Source organism: Thalassophryne amazonica, unplaced genomic scaffold (assembly GCF_902500255.1).
Source record: "Thalassophryne amazonica unplaced genomic scaffold, fThaAma1.1, whole genome shotgun sequence".
In the NCBI taxonomy this organism is placed as follows: domain Eukaryota; kingdom Metazoa; phylum Chordata; class Actinopteri; order Batrachoidiformes; family Batrachoididae; genus Thalassophryne; species Thalassophryne amazonica.
The window spans coordinates 4992-32505 of record NW_022986525.1 but is presented as its reverse complement, the minus strand read 5'-3'; the positions used below and the strand labels follow the sequence as shown (position 1 = coordinate 32505).

The 27514-nt window shown below is 41.8% G+C and overlaps 1 protein-coding gene across 1 annotated transcript; it reads left to right on the top strand.

Moving 5' to 3' along the window:
• Nucleotides 1–421: 421 nt before the first annotated feature.
• Nucleotides 422–19210, top strand: LOC117506268 (transportin-2-like). Its single transcript, XM_034165762.1, has 10 exons — nt 422–671; nt 748–919; nt 1001–1195; nt 3502–3660; nt 11512–11599; nt 11689–11787; nt 11873–11968; nt 14289–14364; nt 14759–14858; nt 18688–19210. Exons 1-10 carry the CDS (start codon nt 451–453, stop codon nt 18829–18831), a joined length of 1350 nt encoding a protein of 449 aa, XP_034021653.1. The 5' UTR covers nt 422–450; the 3' UTR covers nt 18832–19210.
• The last annotated feature ends 8304 nt before the right edge of the window (nt 19211–27514 follow it).

The following is a 27514-nucleotide window of genomic DNA, read 5'->3' as shown; positions in this document are numbered from 1 at the left end:
CCTTTTGGGTCCAGTTTTACTTTTCGTTCAACAACACTCTGTTGTCTAATTGGTTGTTAGAAACAGCAACAGAGTCTTAATAAAATTGACCTAAATTCAGACATTGAAGGTTAACGCAGACGTCAGGACATGTTGACTTGATGGGCAGGTGGATTCAGAGGACTGCTTTACCATAATGTGTAGAAAAGCTGGTCACCATAATGTGGCCTGCAGTATATAAATGTGTAGCTGTGTGTTTTTACATAGAAGGGGGCGTGTCACACAGGTTGGAGTTGAGAGGCACTAGTGCAGCCGCCAGCTGTAATTGGCTGGTGGTTCGACACTCGGATCCCTGAGTATCTTCCTGACTGCTCAGACAATGTCAGCGGTCATATACTTTTAGAATTCAATGTTGGCCTTTATGTGAAAAGATTTTTAAACTTCATCTTTTGTGTTCTCCTGTCAGGCTGCATGCAGGGCATGGTTCCCTACCTGCCTGAGCTTATTCCTCACCTCATCCAGTGTTTGTGCGACAAGAAGGCCCTGGTTCGCTCCATTGCCTGCTGGACTCTCAGCCGCTATGCCCACTGGGTAGTCAGCCAGCCCCCGGACGCTCACCTCAAACCCCTGATGACTGAGCTTCTCAAACGCATCCTTGATGGCAATAAGAGGGTGCAGGAGGCAGCGTGCAGGTGTAGCTCTCAGTCTTTCTGTGCATTTCTCTCTTGTGTGTTCTTGTTGTCTTCACCCGCTTCATCTTTGCTGCAGTGCGTTTGCCACGCTGGAAGAAGAGGCGTGTACAGAGCTGGTGCCTTACCTGAGCTTCATTCTGGACACTTTGGTTTTTGCCTTTGGGAAGTATCAGCATAAGAACCTGCTCATCCTGTATGACGCTATCGGAACGCTGGCCGACTCTGTGGGGCATCACCTTAACCAGCCTGTGAGCTCAAACACAGTGACAGAATCAGAAGCAGCCTCACAAACCTGCACCAGCATCATCTGCTGTGCTCTCTGTTTGCAGGAGTACATCCAGAAGCTGATGCCTCCACTGATTGCAAAGTGGAACGAGCTCAAGGATGAAGACAAAGATCTGTTTCCTCTGCTGGAATGTCTGTCATCTGTTGCCACGGCGCTGCAGAGTGGCTTCCTTCCCTACTGCGAGCCCGTGTACCAGCGCTGTGTCACCCTGGTGCAGAAGACCCTGGCCCAGGCCATGGTCAGTTACAGAGTGGAACTTTGTTCACGCTGCTGCCCATTGAAAGCCGTAATGTCAGAGCAGAGGTCATGTTTTCCAACCACAAACATACGCATTTTTCATGCAGGACACTGTCATCAGTCCGTGTCTTTTTCTAAACAAATTCATTGTTACAACTTTTGGACATTTTCAAACACCTTGACACCTGCTATGGACCAGTTTTGTTTTCCAACCTCCAGAGGGATGTTTAAATCCAAAGGGTTTTGTTTTAGTGGGGCGGCACAGCACAACAATTGTTCATTTTGTGATAAAAGTATGGAATTTGGCGCACATATTCTAAATTAACTATTGTTTATTTTCAGATATGGAGCCATCCTGGAGCTGACCTCTAATGAGCTACAGGGGTTAAAATTTAAAAATGCTCCAATCATGTTAAAAACCACATTATTATACCTACACCGCATTTGTCTGATCATAATGATTCCAAAAAGATATAGTTTGGACTATCTGTGACTGAATGTTCTGGCGTTATGGGATAAAAACAGCAAGAATGATGACAAAGGTCAGCTTCAGCTTGTACAGGGGTCAAAAGTTAAAGTTGCTCCAATTTTGGTTAAAAAGTGATGCAAATTATTGGTTGAAATAAAAGGATTAATAAATGGGATAGTTTTGACTGTGTTGAATGTTTGGTCTCCAAAGTAAAGGTCAAACAAGGTCAATGTCCATTGGATTCTATGACATGTGACATATGTTACCCTGAAACATGATAACTAAGCTGGTCCCATGGTGCAAACTATTCCTTTTTAAAATGCTATTAACTCAACCAATAATTTGCATCACGTTTTACCAAAATTGGAGCAACTTTAACTTTTGACCCCTGTACAAGCTGAAGCTGACCTTTGTCACCATTCTTGCTGTTTTTACCCCATAACTCCAGAACATTCAGTCACAGATTGTCCAAACTATAACTTTTTGGAATCTTTATGATCAGACAAATAATGTGGTGTAGTGTTTAGTATGATTTTTAAATTTTGACCCCTGTGTAATTCTTTATTGACCCCTGTAGCTCATTAGAGGTCAGCTCCAGGATGGCTCCATGTCTGAAAATAAACAATAGTTAATTTAAAATATGCATGCCAAATTCTATGCTTTTATCACAAAATGAACACTTTTTATGGAACTTTTAGCTTAGCTGCACCACTATTTTTTTCCTTACATTTTTATTGACTTTTTCAGCACAATACAACTGGCATTGCAGCAGTTTGTGTCACAGGAACCATTTTTTGTCATTTTTTCTTTAAAACATTCTTTAATTTATTCTGCACATTCTCATTGACAACTCTGGGAGATTTTTCCCAGTATCTTGAAAATGTATCAACAACAGATTGAAAAACTAAAATAAGAAGTCGATATTTAAAGCCCAGGTTGTTTCCAAGAAAGGAAAGTTCTGTTTGTTGGTTTTAACAGGGCTGAGTTTCAGATGTTAGACGAGTTTTCTTGATGAAGTCATCAGCAGGCACATCAGTCATATTTGATTATATGTTGTTGTTTTACACTTCTAACAGTTATCTTAATGTATGAAGCCATTTTAGGTGTAATTGTAGCTGTCACAATGTATGTTGAAATCATGTTTGTTTTTATTTTATTTATTTTTTTTATTTTTTTTTGTGTGATATAATTTATATGTGTTTTGCTGATGCTAATATCTTTGCAGGAGGATAAAGGTCCAGGTCTTTAGGGTTCTGGTGCTTCCTGTCTTACTCTCTGGTTGTTAGGCCTGGACTCTAACCAGTGACCTCAGGTGATGACTGGATGTCATTGGTCCCAGGTCTCTGTGGAGATTCTTTGGGTCCTTCTGGAATGGCTTTGTGCCACATAAACGGTTACTTAGTGAGACTTGGATGAGGAGGATCACTGACACTGTGAGAGAACATCAGACACCACATTTAGTCCATGTGGGGACTTTCTCTGAACTCCACGTAGGTTGCGCGAGGTCAGCTGGGCTTGTTTAGTTCCTTGAAGATGTTTCACTCTTTATTCAGAAAAGCTTCATTGATTATGGTTTTTTGGGACATGATCCTGCACACAGGAGACTCTGTGATCGTGATCCCAGTGGCTTCAGAAGGTCACCTAGCTCCAGTAGATGGATGATTACTTTGGAGAGATGGGGATGGAGCAGTTGTCTGCCTGAGTGGTTGCCATCCAGGACCCAAAGCAGTTCCGTCACATGGTGGATGCTCCCAGACTTGATCTGATGATGTACATTCACTGCCTACGTTCGTCATGAAGGTATTACCTTTAATTGACTTTTCTGCTTCTGTCTCCAGATGTACAGTCAGCAGCCCGACCAATACGAAGCACCGGACAAGGATTTCATGATTGTGGCTCTGGACCTTCTGAGTGGCCTGGCTGAGGGACTGGGCTGCCACGTGGACACGCTGGTTGCACGCAGTAACATCATGACGCTGCTCTTCCAGTGCATGCAGGTGAACAGAACATCATGTAGTGGAAATCTAAATTAAGAGTCGGGGTCACTGACCTGAGCTTCACAGTCTTTCAGGGCTGTGAAAACTCCGTGAATCCGCGGGATTCTGCGGATTTCATCATGGGAAGGGGTGCGGGAGTGTTAGTGTTGTACTCTTTAATCGTGATCATCACTGAGTTTTTAAAATGCTTATCGCAAAGCGTTCTTTTTTTTTTTTCTTTTTTTTTTACGACATCATAGTAGTAGTCTTTATTGTCATTGTTACTTTTTGCAAAGTCACAACAAAATTAAAAGTGCTTCGGTTCATGAGTTAAGAGCATTAAATAGTTTAAGAACATATAAAAGAATAAAACATATTGCACTGGCTATAAACAGGAATAAAACATCTAAAAGAATAAAACATATATTACACTGTTTATGGACAGGAATGGTACGATCACAGGTTGCACTGGGTGAGAAAGACTGCTACCAGATGTATTGCATACTGAACATACTATTTCACCTTGAAGAGTTAAGTGCCATGATTGCCTTTGGATAGAAGCTATTTTTTAGACGATTTGTTCTGGTTTGTAATGTTCTGTATCTCCTGCCTGATTGCATGAGCTGAAACTGACAATGTCCAGGATGTGAGACGTCCTTTGAAATATCTGTTGCCTTCTTGCCGCATCTGGACGTATAAATGTCTTCCATTGTGGGGAGGGGGCAGCCTATGGTCTTCTCTGCTGCCCTAACGACCCTATGTAGCATCTTCTTCTCTGAGGATGTGCAGCTGCCGTACCAAACACACAGTCCATATATGAGCACACTCTCTATGGAGCAGTGATAGAAGGTGAGAAGCAGATTCTGAGGAAGACTGTTCCTCCTGAGGATTCTCAGAAAGTACAGTCTCTGCTGCGCCTTCTTCAACAGCTCCTTGGTGTTGGCGCGCCATGTCAGGTTGTTATATCATGCATGTTTTATAAGTCCACGGACACTGATCTCTGTGTTACAAATACAAATCAGTTTCCTCGGATCCGCCCCCCAGCCCCCTTGCGAATTTTCCTTGGGTTTCACAATTTTCGTTTCACAGCCCTGATCTTTAAAGTGACTACAACCCCTGGCAAAAATTATGGAATCACCGGCCTCGGAGGATGTTCATTCAGTTGTTTAATTTTGTAGAAAAAAAGCAGATCACAGACATGACACAAAACTAAAGTCATTTCAAATGGCAACTTTCTGGCTTTAAGAAACACTATAAGAAATCAAGAAAAAAAATTGTGGCAGTCAGTAACGGTTACTTTTTTAGACCAAGTAGAGGGAAAAAAATATAGACTCACTCAGTTCTGAGGAATAAATTATGGAATCACCCTGTAAATTTTCATCCCCAAAACTAACACCTGCATCATATCAGATCTGCTCGTTAGTCTGCATCTAAAAAGGAGTGATCACACCTTGGAGAGCTGTTGCACCAAGTGGACTGACATGAATCATGGTTCCAACACGAGAGATGTCAATTGAAACAAAGGAGAGGATTATCAAACTCTTAAAAGAGAGTAAATCATCACGCAATGTTGCAAAAGATGGTTGTTTACAGTCAGCTGTGTCTAAACTCTGGACCAAATACAAACATGGGAAGGTTGTCAAAGGCAAACATACTGGTAGACCAAGGAAGACATCAAAGCATCAAGACAAAAAACTTAAAGCAATATGTCTCAAAAATCGAAAATGCACAACAAAACAAATGAGGAACGAATGGGAGGAAACTGGAGTCAACGTCTGTGACCGAACTGTAAGAAACCACCTAAAGGAAATGGGATTTACATACAGAAAAACTAAACGAAAGCCATCATTAACACCTAAACAGAAAAAAACAAGGTTACAATGGGCTAAGGAAAAGCAGTCGTGGGCTGTGGATGACTGGATGAAAGTCATATTCAGTCATGAATCTCGAATCTGCATTGGGCAAGGTGATGATGCTGGAACGTTTGTTTGGTGCTGTTCCACTGAGATTTATAAAGATGACTGCCTGAAGAGAACATGTAAATTTCCACAGTCATTGATGATATGGGGCTGCATGTCAGGTAAAGGCACTGGGGAGATGGCTGTCATTACATCATCAATAAATGCACAAGTTTACGTTGATATTTTGGACACTTTTCTTATCCCATCAATTGAAAGGATGTTTGGGGATGATGAAATCATTTTTCAAGATGATAATGCATCTTGCCATAGAGCAAAAACTGTGAAAACATTCCTTACAAAAAGACACATAGGGTCAAAAAATAGTCCGGATCTTAATCCAATTGAAAATCTTTGGTGGAAGTTGAAGAAAATGGTCCATGACAAGGCTCCAACCTGCAAAGCTGATCTGGCAACAGCAATCAGAGAAAATGAAGAGTACTGTTTGTCACTCATTAAGTCCATGCCTCAGAGACTGCAAGCTGTTAGAAAAGCCAGAGGTGGTGCAACAAAATACTAGTGATGTGTTGGAGCGTTCTTTTGTTTTTCATGATTCCATAATTTTTTCCTCAGAAATGAGTGATTCCATATTTTTTTCCCTCTGCTTGGTCTAAAAAAGTAACCGTTACTGACTGCCACAATTTTTTTCCTAATTTCTTATAGTGTTTCTTAAAGCCAGAAAGTTGCCATTTGAAATGACTTTAGTTTTGTGTCATGTCTGTGATCTGCTTTTTTTCTACAAAATTAAACAACTGAATGAACATCCTCTGAGGCCGGTGATTCCATCAATTTTGCCAGGGATTGTAGATGAGAGGTCCTAATGTCATTCAGTCAGTATCTGGCAGTTCCTGGAAATTCAGGTTTTTACTTCCATGGCAAACATTTCCAGGTTATTTTAGTTTTCCTGGCCCACATCAGATTTAGTCTGTTGTCTGTCTTCACAATGTTGGTATTTGTAAAATTGTTTGGAAACGTCTTCAATGAGACATCACAGTGGACATTGATTCTCAGGTTTTCACGTCCTGATCTGAGACTGAAGTATAATGTAACGTGTTGCCGCTCATCCACACAGCAGCCAATGAGAGACGCTGTTACAGATTTTATTGTGATCTAGGGCTGCCACAAATGACTATTTTGATAGTCGACTAGTCAGCGATTATTTTTGCGATTAGTCAACTGGTGGGATTATACATAATTTGCAAACACATAATGTGTTTGCAAATATGAATGACCAGACGTGTATAGTCACGACAAGCCCCAAAAAACTATTACCAAAATCTGCTCTCGGCCTGAGTGGAAAGAACCATTTACATGCATCATTGCCTTGTACTGGCTGTCACTGTTGGTTCTTTTCACTGGAACTGAAGGCAGATTTTTAAAATAGTTTTAGTTTTTTTTTTTTTTGGGGGACTTGTAGCAGCTGGTTACGTTCGTTTTTATTTACGAACACATTATGTAGCCCGTTGACTTTTCTCGGGGTTTAAGGATGGTTTTCCTCAGTAAACCTGCATGTCAGCTGTTTTTTAAGGGATTATTCAACATTAATTCTCTTTTAAAAGTTCCTCATAGAGACTGACAGTTTTATGACATTTCAGAGAGTCTGCAGTCTTAATACTGATTATATAGTGTTCAAATTCAGCCAGAAGTCCATCTAAATTGGGGATTAAAACAGCTGCTGCGCGCGCACACACCCACACACCACACGCACAGACTCTTTGAAAGAAAAAAAAAAAACACTTTCATTGAAAACACAAAGAAAAAGGTGAAGAAAAATAACATTCCACTCACCCCAGTGTACAGATTTCCAAATAAGTCAGCAGCAAAAACAAGCCTTCACGCACACATCACGCTTGCACGCATGATTGCAAATGTGATCATCGGGCATGGAACGGTCCACTGGTCCATTAGTGGCACATTCGATTGTCCATCATCTCCTGAAAATAGTGTTTTCTGAGTTTTTCCAATACGAGACATACTAATGCATGTCCAGGCATGTCCACAAGCAGCAGCGCCATGACACTTTAAGTTCCAAAATCCGACCGTCTCTGAAAAAGTTAAGAGTTTTTAGGTGAAGTGTATCGTCTCCTCTGCAAATCTGAGCCACAGTTTTTAAAGAAAATCTCAGAATCTTCGTTATCGGACAGAACCTGTTCTTTTTAATCTGTCCGTTTCTGTGTGGGATGAATCTTACGCTCTGATCTTCGTCACATGCAGAGAAATGCAGAGAATGAGACGTTTTTTGTAAATGCACCTGTTTTCTCACTTCAGGAGAGGAATAAAAAGCATCAGAAGCCACTAATTATGAGCGCATGTGCGCAGAGAGATTTCCAATCATTAGTACCTTGATGCTGTGCTGCTAACTGGGACGTTAGAACACGTGCGACATGTCCTTTAAATAAAATAAACGATTCGTCGACTACTAAATTAGTTGTCGACGGTTTCTATAGTTGACGTAGTCGTGACTAGACGACAAGTCGTGGTAGCCCTATTGTGAACTCTGCGTCGTCATATTGAAAGAACAAAACAAATGGATGAAAAGTTGTTCTGCTTCATGGAGATGATTTAAAGTTCATCAGACATAAATTCAATTGGGGCTGGTTGCAGAAAAAAGGATCACATCATCCACAGGAAAGTATCAGGTGCACGGCACATTCACATGGCAGCAGAGGACCATGTTTATAACTACATACATTCAATACAAAACGAAAACGTTCTATCATGCTATACATTTACAAAGACAGTATTGATTGAACACGTGCACATGATGTGATGATTCATGCTGCACTGAGGCTCGCCGTTGGAGGCTCTGAGCTTCCAAATACCTCAGGCCACTACCTCAGACCAGGAGGACCAGGAACAAAATTGGTGCTACTGGTCCTGACCAGTAGGCTCAAAAAAGTTCTCTAACCCGTGTGACTCGACCAAATGTAATCTTTTTAATGCACATAATGCCCAGCCCTTATTTAAGGCAGGTGTTTATTTTTTCAGATCAACTTTTAACCCAGTGTAACAGTTTATCTTACCCCCTGGATAACTTCCTCACCGGGGGTAAGATATCCTAGGATTTCTTAACCCCCAGGTGGGAAGTTGTCCTAGCATATCTTACCCCCCCAAACCCCCCCCCCCCCCCCCCAAATATCTTGCCAAAACTTTGTTTTGTCAGATATAAAGAATATTGAGGTCTGATATAGAGACTCTTGAGGTCAAACATGAAGAACGTTAAGGTCTAATATAAAGTATATTGAGTTCTGCTATAAGGAATATTGATGTGTGACATTAAGAATGTTAAGGTCTGATATAAACAATATTGAGGAGCAGGGGTGGTGGCCAAGTGGTTAATGCGCTTGGTTTCAGTGCAGAAAATTCCGGGTTCAAATCTACCCTTGCCACATTACTCCATGTAATGTGGAGTTGCGTCAGGAAGGGCATACGGCGTAAAACCTGTGCCAATTCAACATGCAGATCCACCTTGAATTTGCTGTGGCGACCCCGAGTGCAAACAAGGGAGCAGCCAAAGGGTCTTACCTATAAACAATATGAGCGAAGTGCGCATCGCATCTGCGCATGCGTGGGTCAAACTGGGGCAAAAATCCCAACTACCACACTCACACCGCTCCCATTGAATTTCATATACAGTAGCATTAGCAGACTGTAAAAGTTAAGGCTTTTACAGGGATTGGTTCAAAGGCTTTAAGCCTTAAGAGACGCAGACAATAACGACAGGGGCGCATTGTGCTGTTTGGAATTTATAGGCTTGAAAGTTGGCTGAAAACACACGATTGCAAAGCTCCGCCGAGTCCACACAAAGACAGAAAGAAGAAGAAATGTGGTTGTAAACCTCCGTTGATTCTACACAATTTCCCCACAGAAAAGAAAGATCCAGACGGATGTAAAAGACGAACTAAAATTGTAAGTTTCTGGCACACATTTATTTTGTCAATATCCTGAAACCGTGCCGTCATTTTCATGCATCGGCCTTATGACTGTGATGTCGCGCCATGAATGACGTGACGCGTAATATTGTAATATTGACATGTTCTATAAACAAACTGCATGCATGCACATATCGTATGTCTGTCAACTTATCAAAACAAACGTGACACCAAAGAGGTTATATGTGAGACCCACCTTCATTGTCGTCATTATGAAGCCGGTGGAGTCGCAATTTCTCATCCCTGCTTAGCAAATATTCTGCAGTATCCACAGTTTCAGTCTCTGGACTTCGTCTAACCATCCGTCAGTTGCTTTCAAGGGGTCAGAAATTTGTTTTTCTCCAACTATCAACAAGCACTGGTCATTTTCGACAGCAGCGCGCTCTTCCTCCTCCGTCGGCACTAACGGTACTTTCTGTACAGATGCAGCACACATAAGCACAACCAGCTCTTCTTTCCATTTCTGTCCACTGCCGTACGTAGTCCTGGTTGTAACAGGCAATCTGCGGAGCTTGCAAAAACGCTTTAAATCCTCAACTTTCCAGCGGTTGAAATGATCCAAATCATAGCACTCCTCGCTGCTTTCCGCCGCCATACCTTGTTGGTTGGTAGCTGAAAACTTTAGCCTGCCCATAATGCAATGCGTGGCCTGAGATGCGCAACTTCGCTTATTGAGGTCTCACATTAAGAATATTAAGGGCTGATATTAATATTATTGGTCCCACATTAAGAACCTGAAGGTCTGATATAAATAATATTGAGGTCTCACAGTAAGAATACTAAGGTCTGTTAAAATGGATATTGAGTTCTGATATAGAGAATATTGAGGTGTGTGGTGAGGACGAGGCTGTTAAAAGCCCATTATCTGAGCACGTGGTGGCTACGAGGACAGGATAGGCTGTTTTGGCTCTGCCCTCTTGCACACTACAATTCCACCTGCTTTGTGCGCCGGACACTGTATATAAAATAATTATTTTGTAGCAGATTAATCATTTTCTGCCGTTGAAAACACCTCTAATTGCTTCTGGAATCACAGAGGACATTTGGAGCTTTTTTCCTCTCTCTGTCATGTGCTGAGGTGGAGAACGTATTTGGAACAGCCTAAAAGGTACTGATTTGTAATAGCTTGGTAAAGCAGTTGCATGTTCATTCCTTCTTTATAAGCAGCTGTAAAAGTATGTTTATGATAGATTTAATATCTTGTTATAATGGATCAGATGAGCTCCGTTGTGTGTGCGTGCGCTGACGCACTGACTCGCGCTCAAGATGAGCATTTATGCAGAATGCCAGCTCGCGAAAGAGCGATTTTGCAGACATTAACAGACGAACACAAAGTTAAAAGTTCTAGCTGGTCTGGTGCATTTAATGACTCTGGAACACAGGTGAACAGCAGCCTGACTCACGGATGCGCACACTGGCCGGACTGTACAGGAGCGTCTATTTTTGGACTGCGTTTAAAAAATATGACAACATCTTGAATGGATGCTGTGAATTGAAAACCCACACTTTAAAGGGACCAAGTGTGGGAGGGCTGGAGGTTTGGACCAAACCCATACCTAAACGTGCACCAGCGTCGTGTTACATGGACGTGGATCATATGCGGCAACATGAGCCAGTCGAGGCTGGACGGGGCTCAAATGACAGGTCGGTTGTGGCTCACTAGAGGCTGATACCTGGAACATGTGAGGTACAGAGAGGCACATAGAGGAGCCTTAGTAGTGGGTACGTGGCAGTTTAAAATGTGGAGCATTCTTCAAATCATCGCTGACACACCCATCCCTGGCTCATTATTCAGTGGGACCGAGGCTTAATGAGCTGACATTGATGACTTTTTATTGTTTACATGAATGCCCAGCTCCGCGTGCCCCTCTGTACAGCGTGCATTGAGGCGCTGGTGACAGTTTTGCAAAGGTGATATGTGATTCTATCAAGTATGTAAGTATGTTGAGGTTTGGTGAATATGTTTTGTTGTGTTGTTCCAGGACACCATGCCTGAAGTCAGACAGAGCTCGTTTGCTCTTCTGGGTGATTTAACAAAGGCCTGCTTCCCGCATGTCAAACCGTGTATTGGTAAATGTCTGAACACGACCTTCGCCATATCTTGTCTTGTCCTTTGTTTCTGGGTCACACGTGATAACATATGTCTGTCTGTCCTTCAGCTGAATTCATGCCGATTCTGGGGACGAATCTGAATCCAGAGTTCATCTCCGTCTGTAACAACGCTACCTGGGCTATCGGAGAGATTTGTATGCAGATGGGTGAGTGGCAGCAAATCTACCTTCAGCTGATGATGATCAGTGCTTTAAAAGCTGCAGCGGTTTAAATTCTTATGTGTCTGCTCAGGGGTGGAGATGCAGCCGTACATCGCTATGGTTCTCAACCAGCTGGTTGAGATTATTAACCGACCCAACACCCCGAAAACTCTGCTGGAGAATACTGGTATGTCTGTGTGCACACACATATCATCATTAATCATTTAGAGCGGCACTCTGCAGAGCACATTCTTCAACCACCAACTGAAATAGAGCCGCAGTAACCAACCCATGAAGTCAATTATTTAAAAAAACAACATTATCAATAAATGACTTTATTGATTGCACTGATCACTGTTGTCAAGTTAATATTAAACAGTAGTATGACAAATCTGAGGGCAAAGTGATGATCCTGGTTTGAGGAGCTGGGATTCAATCACCTGCTTGAATTTGACTGTGCACTGTGGGTCATGCAGTGACAGCGTGAAGTGTCAACTTGTCACAGGAATTAATGTAGCGGGTAAAAAAAAAAAAGTCTGCACTACACAGTAGCTTCCAGAATGCACAGACACAGTAAAACCACATTCTACTTTCCCTTCATAGTCTCAGTATTTAAAATCTCTTACTGAAAGAAAGAATACTTTATCAGTATTTAAATCTGGAACATTGTAATCAAAATATTATTATTGTTATTATCATTACTATTCTTATCTATATTATAATAGCCAAGTGGTCTCTGTGCATGCGGGTGTATGGCTTCAATCATAGCAAAACCAGGGAGAGCTGACATTTGCCGTTTGGTATGCTTATGTATTTTGGGTCAAGTATGAATGGTGCAAAAACAGAAAGTTAATGGGACAAATATTTTTTAATTAGCAATTTTGGCTAAGTAGTAAACAATGGGCATTGTGCTGTAATGCACCATGGGAGTTCAGGGTTTTGGGGTTTTAAATATTGTTACTGTGGTTCATGTTAGTTTCATAGTGTTGTTAGTGTTATTGATTTATGGTGTTTTGTAGTTCAGTTGGTTTAGTTCATTTAGTTAAATGTTATGTTGCTGTTAACATGAGTGACTTAATTGTCATGTTCCCGGTACCAAAAATGTAAAGTGTAGCGTTTTTAATGTCTTCTGCCACCGTCTCTGTTTGTCAGATTAAAAGCACCTGCTTACAACAGAATGCTGAAAAGACAAAAAGGTGTGCATGCATTCCGTTTTGATCATGCACAAGCTGTGAAGAGCTGACGTTTGCCGTTTGGTATGTTGTTGGTATGTATTTTGGGTCAAGGATGAATGGCGCCAAAACTGAACGTTGGTAGGAGTATTTTTAGAGAAGCTTCATATATGAGCTAACAACACTGAACAATGGACGTTGATATTTACATTCCGGACTCACATGCTAATCCAGCAGGGGGCAGTAATCACCTATATATTACAAGAGTGAGTGCATATGTGATTTTATTTAGTCATGTAAGTACATAATACAATTGTAAATGTGTTAAAAATACATGGATGACACAAGAAAGTGAAAACACTAACTTCCACTGTGGTCCATTTAAAAATTAAATGACAACATAGAAGTAAAAATAAAATAATAATAATAATAGTGTGTATATGATAACAAGAACCTAAACAGTTTATAAATACATTCTTCTTCTTTGCTTAATTTATTACCACCCTTGAAAAATGTCAGCTACCTATTTTGTAACACTACCCAATCTAGAGCCCATGGATCCCCACGGACAACACGGTAGTTATTGTTATTATTATTATTACTACTAGTAGTAGTAGTACTACTATTATTATTAAAATGATCTGATGGATTTATAGGGAAAGTAGCTATTATTTAGAGCTCCGAGATTTATTTTAAGGTCACATTTGGATCTGTGTTTAATGCAACATTCAGGCTCTGAAATCCTTTTATTGAGACTTTTGTGTGTGTGTCAATGTGGCGTTTCTGCTGCCAATCCTGCTGCTCTCACCAGCGTTGGGAATAAACTCTGCAGATCTGGAGTCGGTGCCAGGGTGCCGTCCATTACTTTGTTTGGTTATATTGTGCCATATTTGTAATGAGGACAATTTTTACAGTGTTCAATCCAACAACAAGGTGAACTCTCTTCTATTTCTTAGCTTTACCTGCTCAATTAAATGTTCTTGTTTTTGCAGCCATGTTTGTATAATCATCAGAATTTAAAGGCTCCTTCATCTTTCTGTAATAACCCGCGTGTCTGCCAGGGTTTGATATAAGTTGGTTCCTTTGTTTTTGACTAATTATTGTTGGAACCAGAAGCTCGCAGAATACCTCGTTCAGAACAGACAAAGCACCCCGTCAGAAAGCGTTTTCTGCTGGTTAACAGCACACGGCCTCTCCTCTGGCTGACGTAGATTATTCCACCATGTTTTTAGAACTCTGTGATTCTGTGAACAGAAAACCTAAGCAGAAGTGTCTTTAAAGGGCTCAGAACACAATGTTAAGTCCACGACCTCTGACCCCTCTCTGTGTTTGCAGCGATCACCATTGGTCGGCTGGGTTATGTGTGTCCTCAGGAGGTGGCTCCCATGCTGCCACAGTTCATCAGACCATGGTAAACTCAATTCTCTGTGTTTTTCTTTACTTCACCAGGTCTGTACCGGTGCTGCGTGCTGCAGCGTGCACCAAAGGGTTTCAAAAATAATTAAAAGTCAACACAGAAACAGAATTTGGTCCTGTGCTGGATCCTAAGGCCTGTCCACATCCTGATCAGTCCCTCACTACAGCAGGTTGTAAAGTTGATTATTTCACCTTGTTTTGAGATCAGCTGAAAACCTCTGGAGTGATGGTGTCAAACAAGAAAGTCACACATCTGACATGAGTCAAAAAGAAAATCCTACTGCTCTTAATGAGGAAGAAAACTCAGTATCTCTGTCATATTTTTAAGACCTTTCCTGAATGAGGAGCAGGAGACCAGCTGCTGACAGTTTCATAATTGTGCACGACAGGTGCACGTCTCTACGGAACATCCGAGATAACGAGGAGAAAGACTCCGCCTTCCGTGGGATTTGCATGATGATTGGCGTGAACCCGGGGGGCGTGGTGCAGGTGAGATGTTCCTTCAGATCAATCCTCTCCTTCCTGATCACTCCTGAATCCTTTGCATTAATTAGAGCTGCAGCTTTATTCTTTTTTTTTTTTTTTTTCGTTCTAACAACAGTCTGAAGGACTACAATTGTTTTTGAAGCCAAGATTAGATTTCACGTTAGATTAAAAGCAAAGCTCTGCCAGGCAGTGTTGGAGCGCCATCACGATGATGGCCTCCAAAACTGACATTACGCCAGAGAAATTCTTATGGACTTTGTTTGATTCTGAGAGAGGTTCAGGTCTCCAGTTGGGTTTATGCAGCAAAAACCCAAATAAGAATAAAGCAGCAGTCAGAATGGATGGTAGACCGGTTTTATAGAGATGTAACCCAATCATGCAGGATGATTAAGGCCGTGGGCTTGTACCAGGGGGTCCTCTGCGTGACAGAGCCGTGACATTGGTATGTGACTGAGTGAACGTGAGGCATCAGTGTAAAGTACTTTTGACCATGAAAGCATGATATAAATGCTACCCATTTACCATTTTTCAATACAAGTCACACAGCAAGATAAAAGAAGAGCACAGGATAAAAATATAAAACTCAGAGCTCTGTGATCAAAAGAATCAGCAGTCGCTCAACCATCAGACTGCACAGAGTGGCAGGCTTCCTGCATCAGGGAGCGTTACTGTCCTCCTTCCTGTGACTGACCTAAGGAAGGCCAGCTGCGTGCCAGCTGCAGAACCTGCTCCCCTCACTGGCCCCTCACATACTGTTGCTCTGCTAATATTGCTGCTCCAACACACCACAGAAGAGACGATGACCACGGACTGAACACTGGAACATCAGAACGGCTTTCTTACAAATGTTGAAAAGCATCAGCCTCTGAAGCATTTGTCCCTTTCTATAGATGGTTTTGGTGTTTGCTGCCAGTTCATCATCCAGCTGCACCTTCAGGTACTTAAGGTCCAAACACCTCCACATGGACTCCTTCACAGAGACTGGTTAGAGCCTTTGCCTTGAGAAGTCCTCTACCAGATGTTTCAGTTTGCACCACTTCACCAAGTCCTGCACCAGGTTCCTGTGCTTCCTTAAAATGCCCACAGTCACAGTGTCATCTGACTCAGTTGTACTTGAAATTATTTGTGTAAAATGTAACAGTCCCACAGCCAGAGGAATTTGTTTCTGTTAAGATTAATTATGGAGTTCCACAAGGTTCTGTGCTAGGACAAATTTTATTCACTTTATACATGCTTCCCTTAGGCAGTATTATTAGAAAGCATTGCTTCAATTTTCATTGTTACGCAGATGATACCCAGCTTTATCTATCAATGAAGCCAGAGGACACACACCAATTAGTTAAACTGCAGGATTGTCTTACAGACATAAAGACATGGATGACCTCTAATTTCCTGCTTTTAAATTCAGATAAAACTGAAGTTATTGTACTTGGCCCCACAAATCTTAGAAACATGGTGTCTAATCAGATCCTTACTCTGGATGGCATTACCCTGACCTCTAGTAATACTGTGAGAAATCTTGGAGTCATTTTTGATCAGGATATGTCCTTCAATGCACATATTAAGCAGATATATCAGGTTGTCCTAAAAGTTCCCTGAAAAGCCTTCAGTTAATTCAAAATGCTGCAGCTAGAGTACTAACGGGGACTAGAAGGAGAGAGCATATCTCACCCATATTGGCCTCTCTTCATTGGCTCCCTGTTAATTCCAGAATAGAATTTAAAATTCTTCTTCTTACTTATAAGGTTTTGAATAATCAGGTCCCATCTTATCTTAGGGACCTCGTAGTACCATATCACCCCAATAGAGCGCTTCGCTCTCAGACTGCAGGCTTACTTGTAGTTCCTAGGGTTTGTAAGAGTAGAATGGGAGGCAGAGCCTTCAGCTTTCAGGCTCCTCTCCTGTGGAACCAGCTCCCAATTCAGATCAGGGAGACAGACACCCTCTATACTTTTAAGATTAGGCTTAAAACTTTCCTTTTTGCTAAAGCTTATAGTTAGGGCTGGATCAGGTGACCCTGAACCATCCCTTAGTTATGCTGCTATAGACGTAGACTGCTGGGGGGTTCCCACGATGCACTGTTTCTTTCTCTTTTTGCTCTGTATGCACCACTCTGCATTTAATCATTAGTGATCGATCTCTGCTCCCCTCCACAGCATGTCTTTTTCCTGGTTCTCTCCCTCAGCCCCAACCAGTCCCAGCAGAAGACTGCCCCTCCCTGAGCCTGGTTCTGCTGGAGGTTTCTTCCTGTTAAAAGGGAGTTTTTCCTTCCCACTGTCGCCAAGTGCTTGCTCACAGGGGGTCGCTTTGACCGTTGGGGTTTTTCTGTAATTATTGTATGGCTTTTGCCTTACAATATAAAGCGCCTTGGGGCAACTGTTTGTTGTGATTTGGCGCTATATAAATAAAATTGATTTGATTTGTGCCAAGGCTTATTATCCTGTTGGAATCAGCCGTAAACACACACACATACTGTGGCAAAATGACTCAACTCCACATAAGAGATGAGATTAAGAGAGACTTTATTGTCATTGTAATAAACAACGAAACAATATTGGTGACAACCAGTCAGTAGCAGCAAAGATTAAATAAAAAACATTATTATTATTATTACATATAAAACTAATTTGAAATGACAGAGAACTCAAATGTCATCACCGACAGTGCTTGCAGGGCTGCGAAACCTCCATTTGTATATGGATTTCTGTCAAAATTTGTTTCCGTGTTCTGTTTATTTTGTCATATTAAACCACTGACTTTAATATATATACTCTCAAAATGTGACCCTGTGTAGAGAATCAACCCCTCTCTTCTTCTGTGGTGTTTAATGTATTGTTATTGTTGCATTGTTGCCACCTGCTGCCTCAGTCCGTTATAGCAGCACCAAATCCTCTCTGAGTCCAGTGTGGTTCAGGTATTTTAAAAGTCAACCTTTCCCCTGTCACTTGACCATATGGCTAAAATACTTCCTACAGGCCTTACAATGTATTTTTTTTCTTCAGTTTTTACTCTTTAATAGATAAACTATTCAAAAATGATGAGATATATTTTGTAAAATAAAATATTTTGAGGGAAACTTAAAGCACTGTGCTAAATATTGTATAGGTATGTTCAATGATCGTGATTTTTATTATTTATATTATACCTGGTGGCATTTGAAAGCGCTGCATTCTGGTGATGGCATTTCACACATTATTTAGAATTCATTTGGTCTGGTTTTGGTATTTGGCTTTAATATGTGGTATTGATCTGGTGATGGTCTTTTTTTAATTTAATTTTTTTAAACTATTGCATCAGTTTTAAATGACTTACAAGTAACAAAATACTTTTTATTGGCAGTAGTTATGTCTTTCAGTGTATTATTTGCTAAAAGCAGAAAGGATGTAATTATTGATTTGATTTATAAGACATATGTTGTGGAAACTTGTTACAGGCACATGCAAGATAGTAAATACATTTTTATGTAATCAAGACTTGAGCCATATGATATTCCAGTACAAGAGTCAAATTCCAGTGTTTCACACCAAGAAAAGCTGATCACTGTGCTCTCAGAATGCAACAAATTGGGCCATTTATTCAAAATTTCCCTGGGGGTGCCCACCCCGGGAGACCTCATGCTTTCAGTGCTCAGCCATCCACTCACAGAAAATGTTGAGTCAGAAATGTTTGAGTTGGTTGCACCCATGTGCTTGTGTGCTCGTGATGCGGGTTAGCAGCAGCGGTGCTTCGTCTGATATGAAGGATGCGTGTTGTGAATCTGCCTTCTGATCGATTTGAACGTGGTTCAGATCCACCGCTAAGAGGTGAAACCTTCTTTCTGTGTTTGCGTCAGGACTTCATCTTCTTCTGTGATGCAGTGGCTTCCTGGGTGAATCCCAAAGATGACCTAAGAGACATGTTCTACAAGGTGAGGGTCACATGGTGCTGCAGTAATTGTCTGTGTGCTTATTTTGAGCCAGTGAGTATATTTGCATAAGAAGGATCTGATTTCACAGCTCGTGTTCTTTAATTTATCTATTCTTCTGTGAGTGTGATGTGTTCATGTCCTGTCTGATGAAATGGGACACCTCAGTCTCGTTTGAACCCTGTGTGATATCGCGTGATTTGACCACTTATGGGAACCTCCGCTCTGTTGCCCTTTCTTGTTTTTTTTTTTCCTGGTTCCCAGTGGAGAGGGAAAGATGAAGCGAGTGGGAGACGTCGTGTGTTAGCCTACACAGCTAACCAGAGTAGCTCTGTTCTCTTGCCTGCAAAACCGCTTCAAGACGTTTGAGCCACCATAGCTCACAAACAAACCGCAACACGTCCACTTTCCACCGCATCATCACTTTTTCTTTGCATTTCCACTTTGTTTACATGTAATTTGCCAAAAAGCCCATTGAACATGCTGTGGTTTGTACCCCAGAAGTAGAGAAATTACGTCATATGTGTCAAATTTTACCCTTGTAACACCTGTCCTCTCAGGATCAGGAAACTGACAGGTTTTGTTCAAACTGTCAGTTCGAATTGGAATTAAAGCATGCCTGATTCAAATATGAAATCACTGATTAACTGTCTACATACAGCCAGTGACCAGATCCTATTTGTGTGTCCGTGTTGCAGTCCTCATCTGCTGTCTAATGCACATTGGTTGCTACAGTAATGAAAGTCACATGACTGCCATCTGGTGTACACATGGAATAAAAACAAATGATGTGCACAGACTGAGCAGCAGCTGAAACGCTGCCCTGTAAATACACAAAAACATGTGAGGCTCCTGCACATGTGATGCCGGTGTCCCATGCAATATGCAGTCAGTTTTGAGGCGTGGCAGACCCAGAATCACATCTGAGCATATTGTTTTGGAGCAACAATTTAGTGCCTGTGTACAATTGCACAGTTTCAAATTTTATTTACACAGTGTTGCCAGATTGGGTGGTTTTGAATTTTAGACTGTGGGTCAGAATAGCTTTGGGCTGATGTGGGATCCATTTGGTAACACTACTTTGAAGCAAAACCCAGGAATGCGTAATCCGTTCACAACGTGACATCATCAGATGTTTTTGTAGTGGGTTAGCTGTGAGCAGTACAACCCCTGGCAAAAATTATGGAATCACCGGCCTCGGAGGATGTTCATTCAGTTGTTTAATTTTGTAGAAAAAAAAGTAGATCACAGACATGACACAAAACTAAAGGCTTGCCTCTACTGGTGGTTGGCTCTCACTGCGGTATTGTATCACTTCCTGTTCCGGAGCACAGCGGTGTTTTGCTGTATCTGTTAGCTGTTTAATCTGCGCAGTTAGATTGATCTAGTTACCTAGATAACGATTTGTTTCACAGTGTAATCTTCACGTGCCTTAACTAAAGCACTCCCTCTGCTGAATCACCTCTAAATTATTTACACATTATTCACTTTGTGTGTCTTTAGGAATTCGCTAGCTTAGCGCAGCTACTAGCTCTTAGCTGGTTTAGCATGGCTGCTTCTCCTGTCTCTCCCGCACGTTTCTGCTCTGGGTGTGAAATGTTTAGTTATTCCTTGGCCTCCTTTAGTAGTAATGGTACTTGTAATAAGTGTAGCTTATTCGTAGCTTTGGAGGCCAGGCTGGGCGAATTGGAGACTCGGCTCCGCACCGTGGAAAATTCTACAGCTAGCCAGGCCCCTGTAGTCGGTGCGGACCAAGGTAGCTTAGCCGCCGTTAGTTTCCCTCTGGCAGATCCTGAGCAGCCAGGAAAGCAGGCCGACTGGGTGACTGTGAGGAGGAAGCGTAGCCCTAAACAGAAGCCCCCTCTACACCGCCAACCCGTTCACATTTCTAACCGTTTTTCCCCACTCGGCGACACACCCGCCGAGGATCAAACTCTGGTTATTGGCGACTCTGTTATGAGAAATGTGAAGTTAGCGACACCAGCAACCATAGTCAGTTGTCTTCTGGGGGCCAGAGCAGGCGACATTGAAGGAAATTTGAAACTGCTGGCTAAGCCTAAGCGTAAATTTGGTAAGATTGTAATTCACGTCGGCAGTAATGACACCCGGTTACGCCAATCGGAGGTCACTAAAATTAACATTGAATCGGTGTGTAACTTTGCAAAAACAATGTCGGACTCTGTAGTTTTCTTTGGGCCCCTCCCCAATCGGACCGGGAGTGACATGTTTAGCCGCATGTTCTCCTTGAATTGCTGGCTGTCTGAGTGGTGTCCAAAAAATGAGGTGGGCTTCATAGATAATTGGCAAAGCTTCTGGGGAAAACCTGGTCTTGTTAGGAGAGACGGCATCCATCCCACTTTGGATGGAGCAGCTCTCATTTCTAGAAATCTGGCCAATTTTCTTAAATCCTCCAAACCGTGACTATCCAGGGTTGGGACCAGGAAGCAGAGTTGTAGTCTTACACACCTCTCTGCAGCTTCTCTCCCCCTGCCATCCCCTCATTACCCCATCACTGTAGAGACGGTGCCTGCTCCCAGACCACCAATAACCAGCAAAAATCTATTTAAGCATAAAAATTCAAAAAGAAAAAATAATATAGCACCTTCAACTGCACCACAGACTAAAACAGTTAAATGTGGTCTATTAAACATTAGGTCTCTCTCTTCTAAGTCCCTGTTAGTAAATGATATAATAATTGATCAACATATTGATTTATTCTGCCTTACAGAAACCTGGTTACAGCAGGATGAATATGTTAGTTTAAATGAGTCAACACCAACGAGTCACACTAACTGTCAGAATGCTCGTAGCACGGGCCGAGGGGGAGGATTAGCAGCAATCTTCCATTCCAGCTTATTAATTAATCAAAAACCCAGACAGAGCTTTAATTCATTTGAAAGCTTGACTCTTAGTCTTGTCCATCCAAATTGGAAGTCCCAAAAAACAGTTTTATTTGTTATTATCTATCGTCCACCTGGTCATTACTGTGAGTTTCTCTGTGAATTTTCAGACCTTTTGTCTGACTTAGTGCTTAGCTTAGATAAGATAATTATAGTGGGAGATTTTAACATCCACACAGATGCAGAGAATGACAGCCTCAACACTGCATTTAATCTATTATTAGACTCAATTGGCTTTGCTCAAAATGTAAATGAGTCCACCCACCACTTTAATCATATCTTAGATCTTGTTCTGACTTATTGTATGGAAATTGAAGACTTAACAGTATTCCCTGAAAACTCCCTTCTGTCTGATCATTTCTTAATAACATTTACATTTACTCTGATGGACTACCCAGCAGTGGGGAATAAGTTTCATTACACTAGAAGTCTTTCAGAAAGCGCTGTAACTAGGTTTAAGGATATGATTTCTTCTTTATGTTCTCTAATGCCATATACCAACACAGTGCAGAGTAGCTACCTAAACTCTGTAAGTGAGATAGATTATCTTGTCAATAGTTTTACATCCTCATTGAAGACAACTTTGGATGTAAAAAAAAAAAAAAAAAAAGAGAGCTTTAAATCAGAAGTGCCTGACTCCGTGATATAACTCACAAACTCGCAGCTTAAAGCAGATAACCCGTAAGTTGGAGAGGAAATGGCGTCTCACTAATTTAGAAGATCTTCATTTAGCCTGGAAAAAGAGTCTGTTGCTCTATAAAAAAGCCCTCCGTAAAGCTAGGACATCTTACTATTCATCACTAATTGAAGAAAATAAGAACAACCCCAGGTTTCTTTTCAGCATAATAAAATTTTAAGTATTAGAGAAAAAATTACTCATAACCATCCCAAAGACGTATCGTTATCTTTGGCTGCTTTCAGTGATGCCGGTATTTGGTTAGACTCTTTCTCTCCGATTGTTCTGTCTGAGTTATTTTCATTAGTTACTTCATCCCAACCATCAACATGTCTATTAGACCCCATTCCTACCAGGCTGCTCAAGGAAGCCCTACCATTATTTAATGCTTCGATCTTAAATATGATCAATCTATCTTTATTAGTTGGCTATGTACCACAGGCTTTTAAGGTGGCAGTAATTAAACCATTACCTAAAAAGCCATCACTTGACCCAGCTATCTTAGCTAATTATAGGCCAATCTCCAACCTTCCTTTTCTCTCAAAAATTCTTGAAAGGGTAGTTGTAAAACAGCTAACTGATCATCTGCAGAGGAATGGTCTATTTGAAGAGTTTCAGTCAGGTTTTAGAATTCATCATAGTACAGAAACAGCATTAGTGAAGGTTACAAATGATCTTCTTATGGCCTCAGACAGTGGACTCATCTCTGTGCTTGTTCTGTTAGACCTCAGTGCTGCTTTTGATACTGTTGACCATAAAATGTTATTACAGAGATTAGAGCATGCCATAGGTATTAAAGGCGCTGCGGTGGTTTGAATCATATTTATCTAATAGATTACAATTTGTTCATGTAAATGGGGAATCTTCTTCACAGACTAAGGTTAATTATGGAGTTCCACAAGGTTCTGTGCTAGGACCAATTTTATTCACTTTATACATGCTTCCCTTAGGCAGTATTATTAGACAGCATTGCTTAAATTTTCATTGTTATGCAGATGATACCCAGCTTTATCTATCCATGAAGCCAGAGGACACACACCAATTAGCTAAACTGCAGGATTGTCTTACAGACATAAAGACATGGATGACCTCTAATTTCCTGCTTTTAAACTCAGATAAAACTGAAGTTATTGTACATGAATCATGGCTCCAACACGAGAGATGTCAATTGAAACAAAGGAGAGGATTATCAAACTTTAAAAGAGGGTAAATCATCACGCAATGTTGCAAAAGATGTTGGTTGTTCAGTCACTTGTGTCTAAACTCTGGACCAAATACAAACAACATGGGAAGGTTGTTAAAGGCAAACATACTGGTAGACCAAGGAAGACATCAAAGCGTCAAGACAGAAAACTTAATATGTCTCAAAAATCGAAAATGCACACCAAATGAGGAATGAATGGGAGGAAACTGGAGTCAACGTCTGTGACCAAACTGTAAGAAACCACCTAAAGGAAATGGGATTTACATACAGAAAAGCTAAATGAAAGGCATCATTAACACCTAAACAGAAAAAAACAAGGTTACAATGGGCTAAGGAAAAGCAATCGTGGACTGTGGATGACTGGATGAAAGTCATATTCAGTAATGAGCTTTTGTTTGGTGCCGTTCCAATGAGATTTATAAAGATGACTGCCTGAAGAGAACATGTAAATTTCCACAGTCATTGATGATATGGGGCTGCATGTCAGGTAAAGGTACTGGGGAGATGGCTGTCATTACATCATCAATAAAAGCACAAGTTTACGTTGATATTTTGGACACTTTTCTTATCCCATCAATTGAAAGGATGTTTGGGGATGATGAAATCATTTTTCAAGATGATAATGCATCTTGCCATAGAGCAAAAACTGTGAAAACATTCCTTGCAAAAAGACACATAGGGTCAATGTCATGGCCTGCAAATAGTCCGGATCTTAATCCAATTGAAAATCTTTGGTGGAAGTTGAAGAAAATGGTCCATGACAAGGCTCCAACCTGCAAAGCTGATCTGGCAACAGCAATCAGAGAAAGTTGGAGCCAGATTGATGAAGAGTACTGTTTGTCACTCATTAAGTCCATGCCTCAGAGACGGCAAGCTGTTATAAAAGCCAGAGGTGGTGCAACAAAATACTAGTGATGTGTTGGAGCGTTCTTTTGTTTTTCATGATTCCATCATTTTTTCCTCAGAATTGAGTGAGTCCATATTTTTTTCCCTCTGCTTGGTCTAAAAAAGTAACCGTTACTGACTGCCACAATTTTTTTTACTGATTTCTTATAGTGTTTCTTAAAGCCAGAAAGTTGCCATTTGATATTGACTTTAGTTTTGTGTCATGTCTGTGATCTGCTTTTTTTCTACAAAATTAAACAACTGAATGAACATCCTCCGAGGCCGGTGATTCCATAATTTTTGCCAGGGGTTGTAGATGTGATTGGCTGCTGTGTTTTATTGCTGTAGGATTTTTATCTTTGCTTTGGCAGCACTGTTTATGTCAGTGTTCGGTGTACTGGGCTGTATGTCTTCTAGATGTCTAACGGAGAGGGTCCCGTGATGTTTTTCCTCCACTCTAACACAAACATATTTTTAACTTGCTAAATGGTTTGAGAGTGTATTTGCTAATTGCTACCTCATGAAAATGATTTCAATCTGATGTGGTTTCTTCAGGCTTCAGTCATTCTGTTCAAACATTATCAAATTATATATTGTGATACATATGGAAATCGATCAATATTGGGGGAAAATTGTGATTTTATTTTATTTATTTTTATTTTTTTGCATATCTCCCAGCTCTAACTGAGCCTTAGTTATTTTTGAACAAACTGAGAACATTAAATACACCCAACCAGGTTGCAGGCTTGTCCACTGAGACAGCTACGCCTGAGACACTGATATACAAACATAATTTCCCTAAAAGAAAACTAAAAACAGCATCTTGATTTAAAATTGTTAGAAGTTTGATATTTGGCAGCTGTCCCATTAGATTTACACAAAATGGGGACAGTGTCTCCTTGACCTCTTTACCCTTCCTGATCACTGACTCTGCGTCTGTGGGGATAATATTTTAGGACTGTGGGGTCAGTGTCTGAGGATTCAACATCTGTCTTGGACAGTGTCTGAGCAATTGACGTCCGTCCTGGTTAGTGCGTAAGGACTCTACGGCTGTGGGGGGTTAGTGCCTGAGGGCTCGACGTCTGTTGGATGACGGTGCCTGAGGGCTCGACGTCTGTTGGATGACGGTGCCTGAGGGCTCGACGTCTGTTGGATGACGGTGCCTGAGGGCTCGACGTCTGTTGGATGACAGTGCCTGAGGGCTCGACGTCTGTTTTGGTTGGCATCTGAGGATTCAACCTCTGTGGGGCTCAGTGTCTGAGGGCTCGACGCCTGTTGGATGACGGTGCCTGAGGGCTCGACGCCTGTTGGATGACGGTGCCTGAGGGCTCGACGCCTGTTGGATGACGGTGCCTGAGGGCTCGACGCCTGTTGGATGACGGTGTCTGAGGGCTCGACGCCTGTTGGATGACGGTGTCTGAGGGCTCGACGCCTGTTGGATGACGGTGTCTGAGGGCTCGACGCCTGTTGGATGACGGTACCTGAGGGCTCGACGCCTGTTGGATGACGGTGCCTGAGGGCTTGACGCCTGTTGGATGACGGTGCCTGAGGGCTCGACGCCTGTGGGGGTTAGTTTCTGAGGACTCGATGTCAGGGGTTAGTGTCTGAGGACTCGATGTCGTTCGGGGTTAGTGTCTGAGGACTTGACGTCTGTTTTGGTTGGTGTATGAGGATGTGACGTCCGTGGGGGGTGGGGGGTAAAGCCTTGTTCCCACTGAATCAGCCCTGCTGTATTTTAAATACAGTAGTGTTCAGAATAATAGTAGTGCCATGTGACTAAAAAGATTAATCCAGGTTTTGAGTATATTTCTTATTGTTACATGGGAAACAAGGTACCAGTAGATTCAGTAGATTCTCACAAATCCAACAAGACCAAGCATTCATGATATGCACACTCTTAAGGCTATGAAATTGGGCTATTAGTAAAAAAAAGTAGAAAAGGGGGTGTTCACAATAATAGTAGTGTGGCATTCAGTCAGTGAGTTCGTCAATTTTGTGGAACAAACAGGTGTGAATCAGGTGTCCCCTATTTAAGGATGAAGCCAGCACCTGTTGAACATGCTTTTCTCTTTGAAAGCCTGAGGAAAATGGGACGTTCAAGACATTGTTCAGAAGAACAGCGTAGTTTGATTAAAAAGTTGATTGGAGAGGGGAATACTTGTACGCAGGTGCAAACAATTATAGGCTGTTCATCTACAGTGATCTCCAATGCTTTAAAATGGACAAAAAATCCAGAGACACGTGGAAGAAAACTGAAAACAACCATCAAAATGGATAGAAGAATAACCAGAATGGCAAAGGCTCCAGGATGATCAGCTCCAGGAGTTACCTGTAAGTGCTGTGACAGTTAGAAGACGCCTGTGTGAAGCTAATTTATTTGCAAGAATCCCCCACAAAGTCCCTCTGTTAAATAAAAGACATGCAGAAGAGGTTACAATTTGCCAAAGAACACATCAACTGGCCTAAAGAGAAATGGAGGAATATTTTGTGGACTGATGAGAGTAAAATTGTTCTTTTTGGGTCCAAGGGCCGCAGACAGTTTGTGAGACAACCCCCAAACTCTGAATTCAAGCCACAGTTCACAGTGAAGACAGTGAAGCATGGTGGTGCATGTTGTGGGCTGGGGTGTTTGGCTGGCTTTGTTCTCTGTTTCTCCCTCCAGGTGGTATGCATTCAGGACTGAGTGGCTGCGGAAGGTTAGTGTTTGACGACCCAACTAGTGTCTGAGGACGCAACGTCTGCGGAGGTTAGTGTCTGAGGACCCAACTAGTGTCGGAGGACGCAACGTTTGCTGGGGTTAGTGTCTGAGGACGCGACGTCTGTGGGGGTTAGTGTCTGAGGACGCGACGTCTATGGGGGTTAGTGTCTGAGGACGCGATGTCTGCGAGGGTTAGTGTCTGAGTATGCGACGTCTGCGGGGGTTAGTGTCTGAGTACGCGACGTCTGCGGGGTTAGTGTCTGAGGACTCAGCTAGTGTCTGAGGACGCGACGTCTGCGGGGGTTAGTGTCTGAGGACGCGACGTCTGCGGGGTTAGTGTCTGAGGACTCCACTAGTGTCTGAGGACGCGACGTCTGCGGGGGTTAGTGTTT

Bases quoted from the DNA above. Each gene is read 5' to 3' on its own strand.
- LOC117506268 (XM_034165762.1), top strand. From the start codon at position 451: ATGCAGGGCATGGTTCCCTACCTGCCTGAGCTTATTCCTCACCTCATC. The intron at 1,196-3,501 runs GTCAGTTACAGA...TTCTGTCTCCAG, and splicing joins AGACCCTGGCCCAGGCCATG to ATGTACAGTCAGCAGCCCGA. The intron at 14,859-18,687 runs GTGAGATGTTCC...TGTTTGCGTCAG, and splicing joins ACCCGGGGGGCGTGGTGCAG to GACTTCATCTTCTTCTGTGA.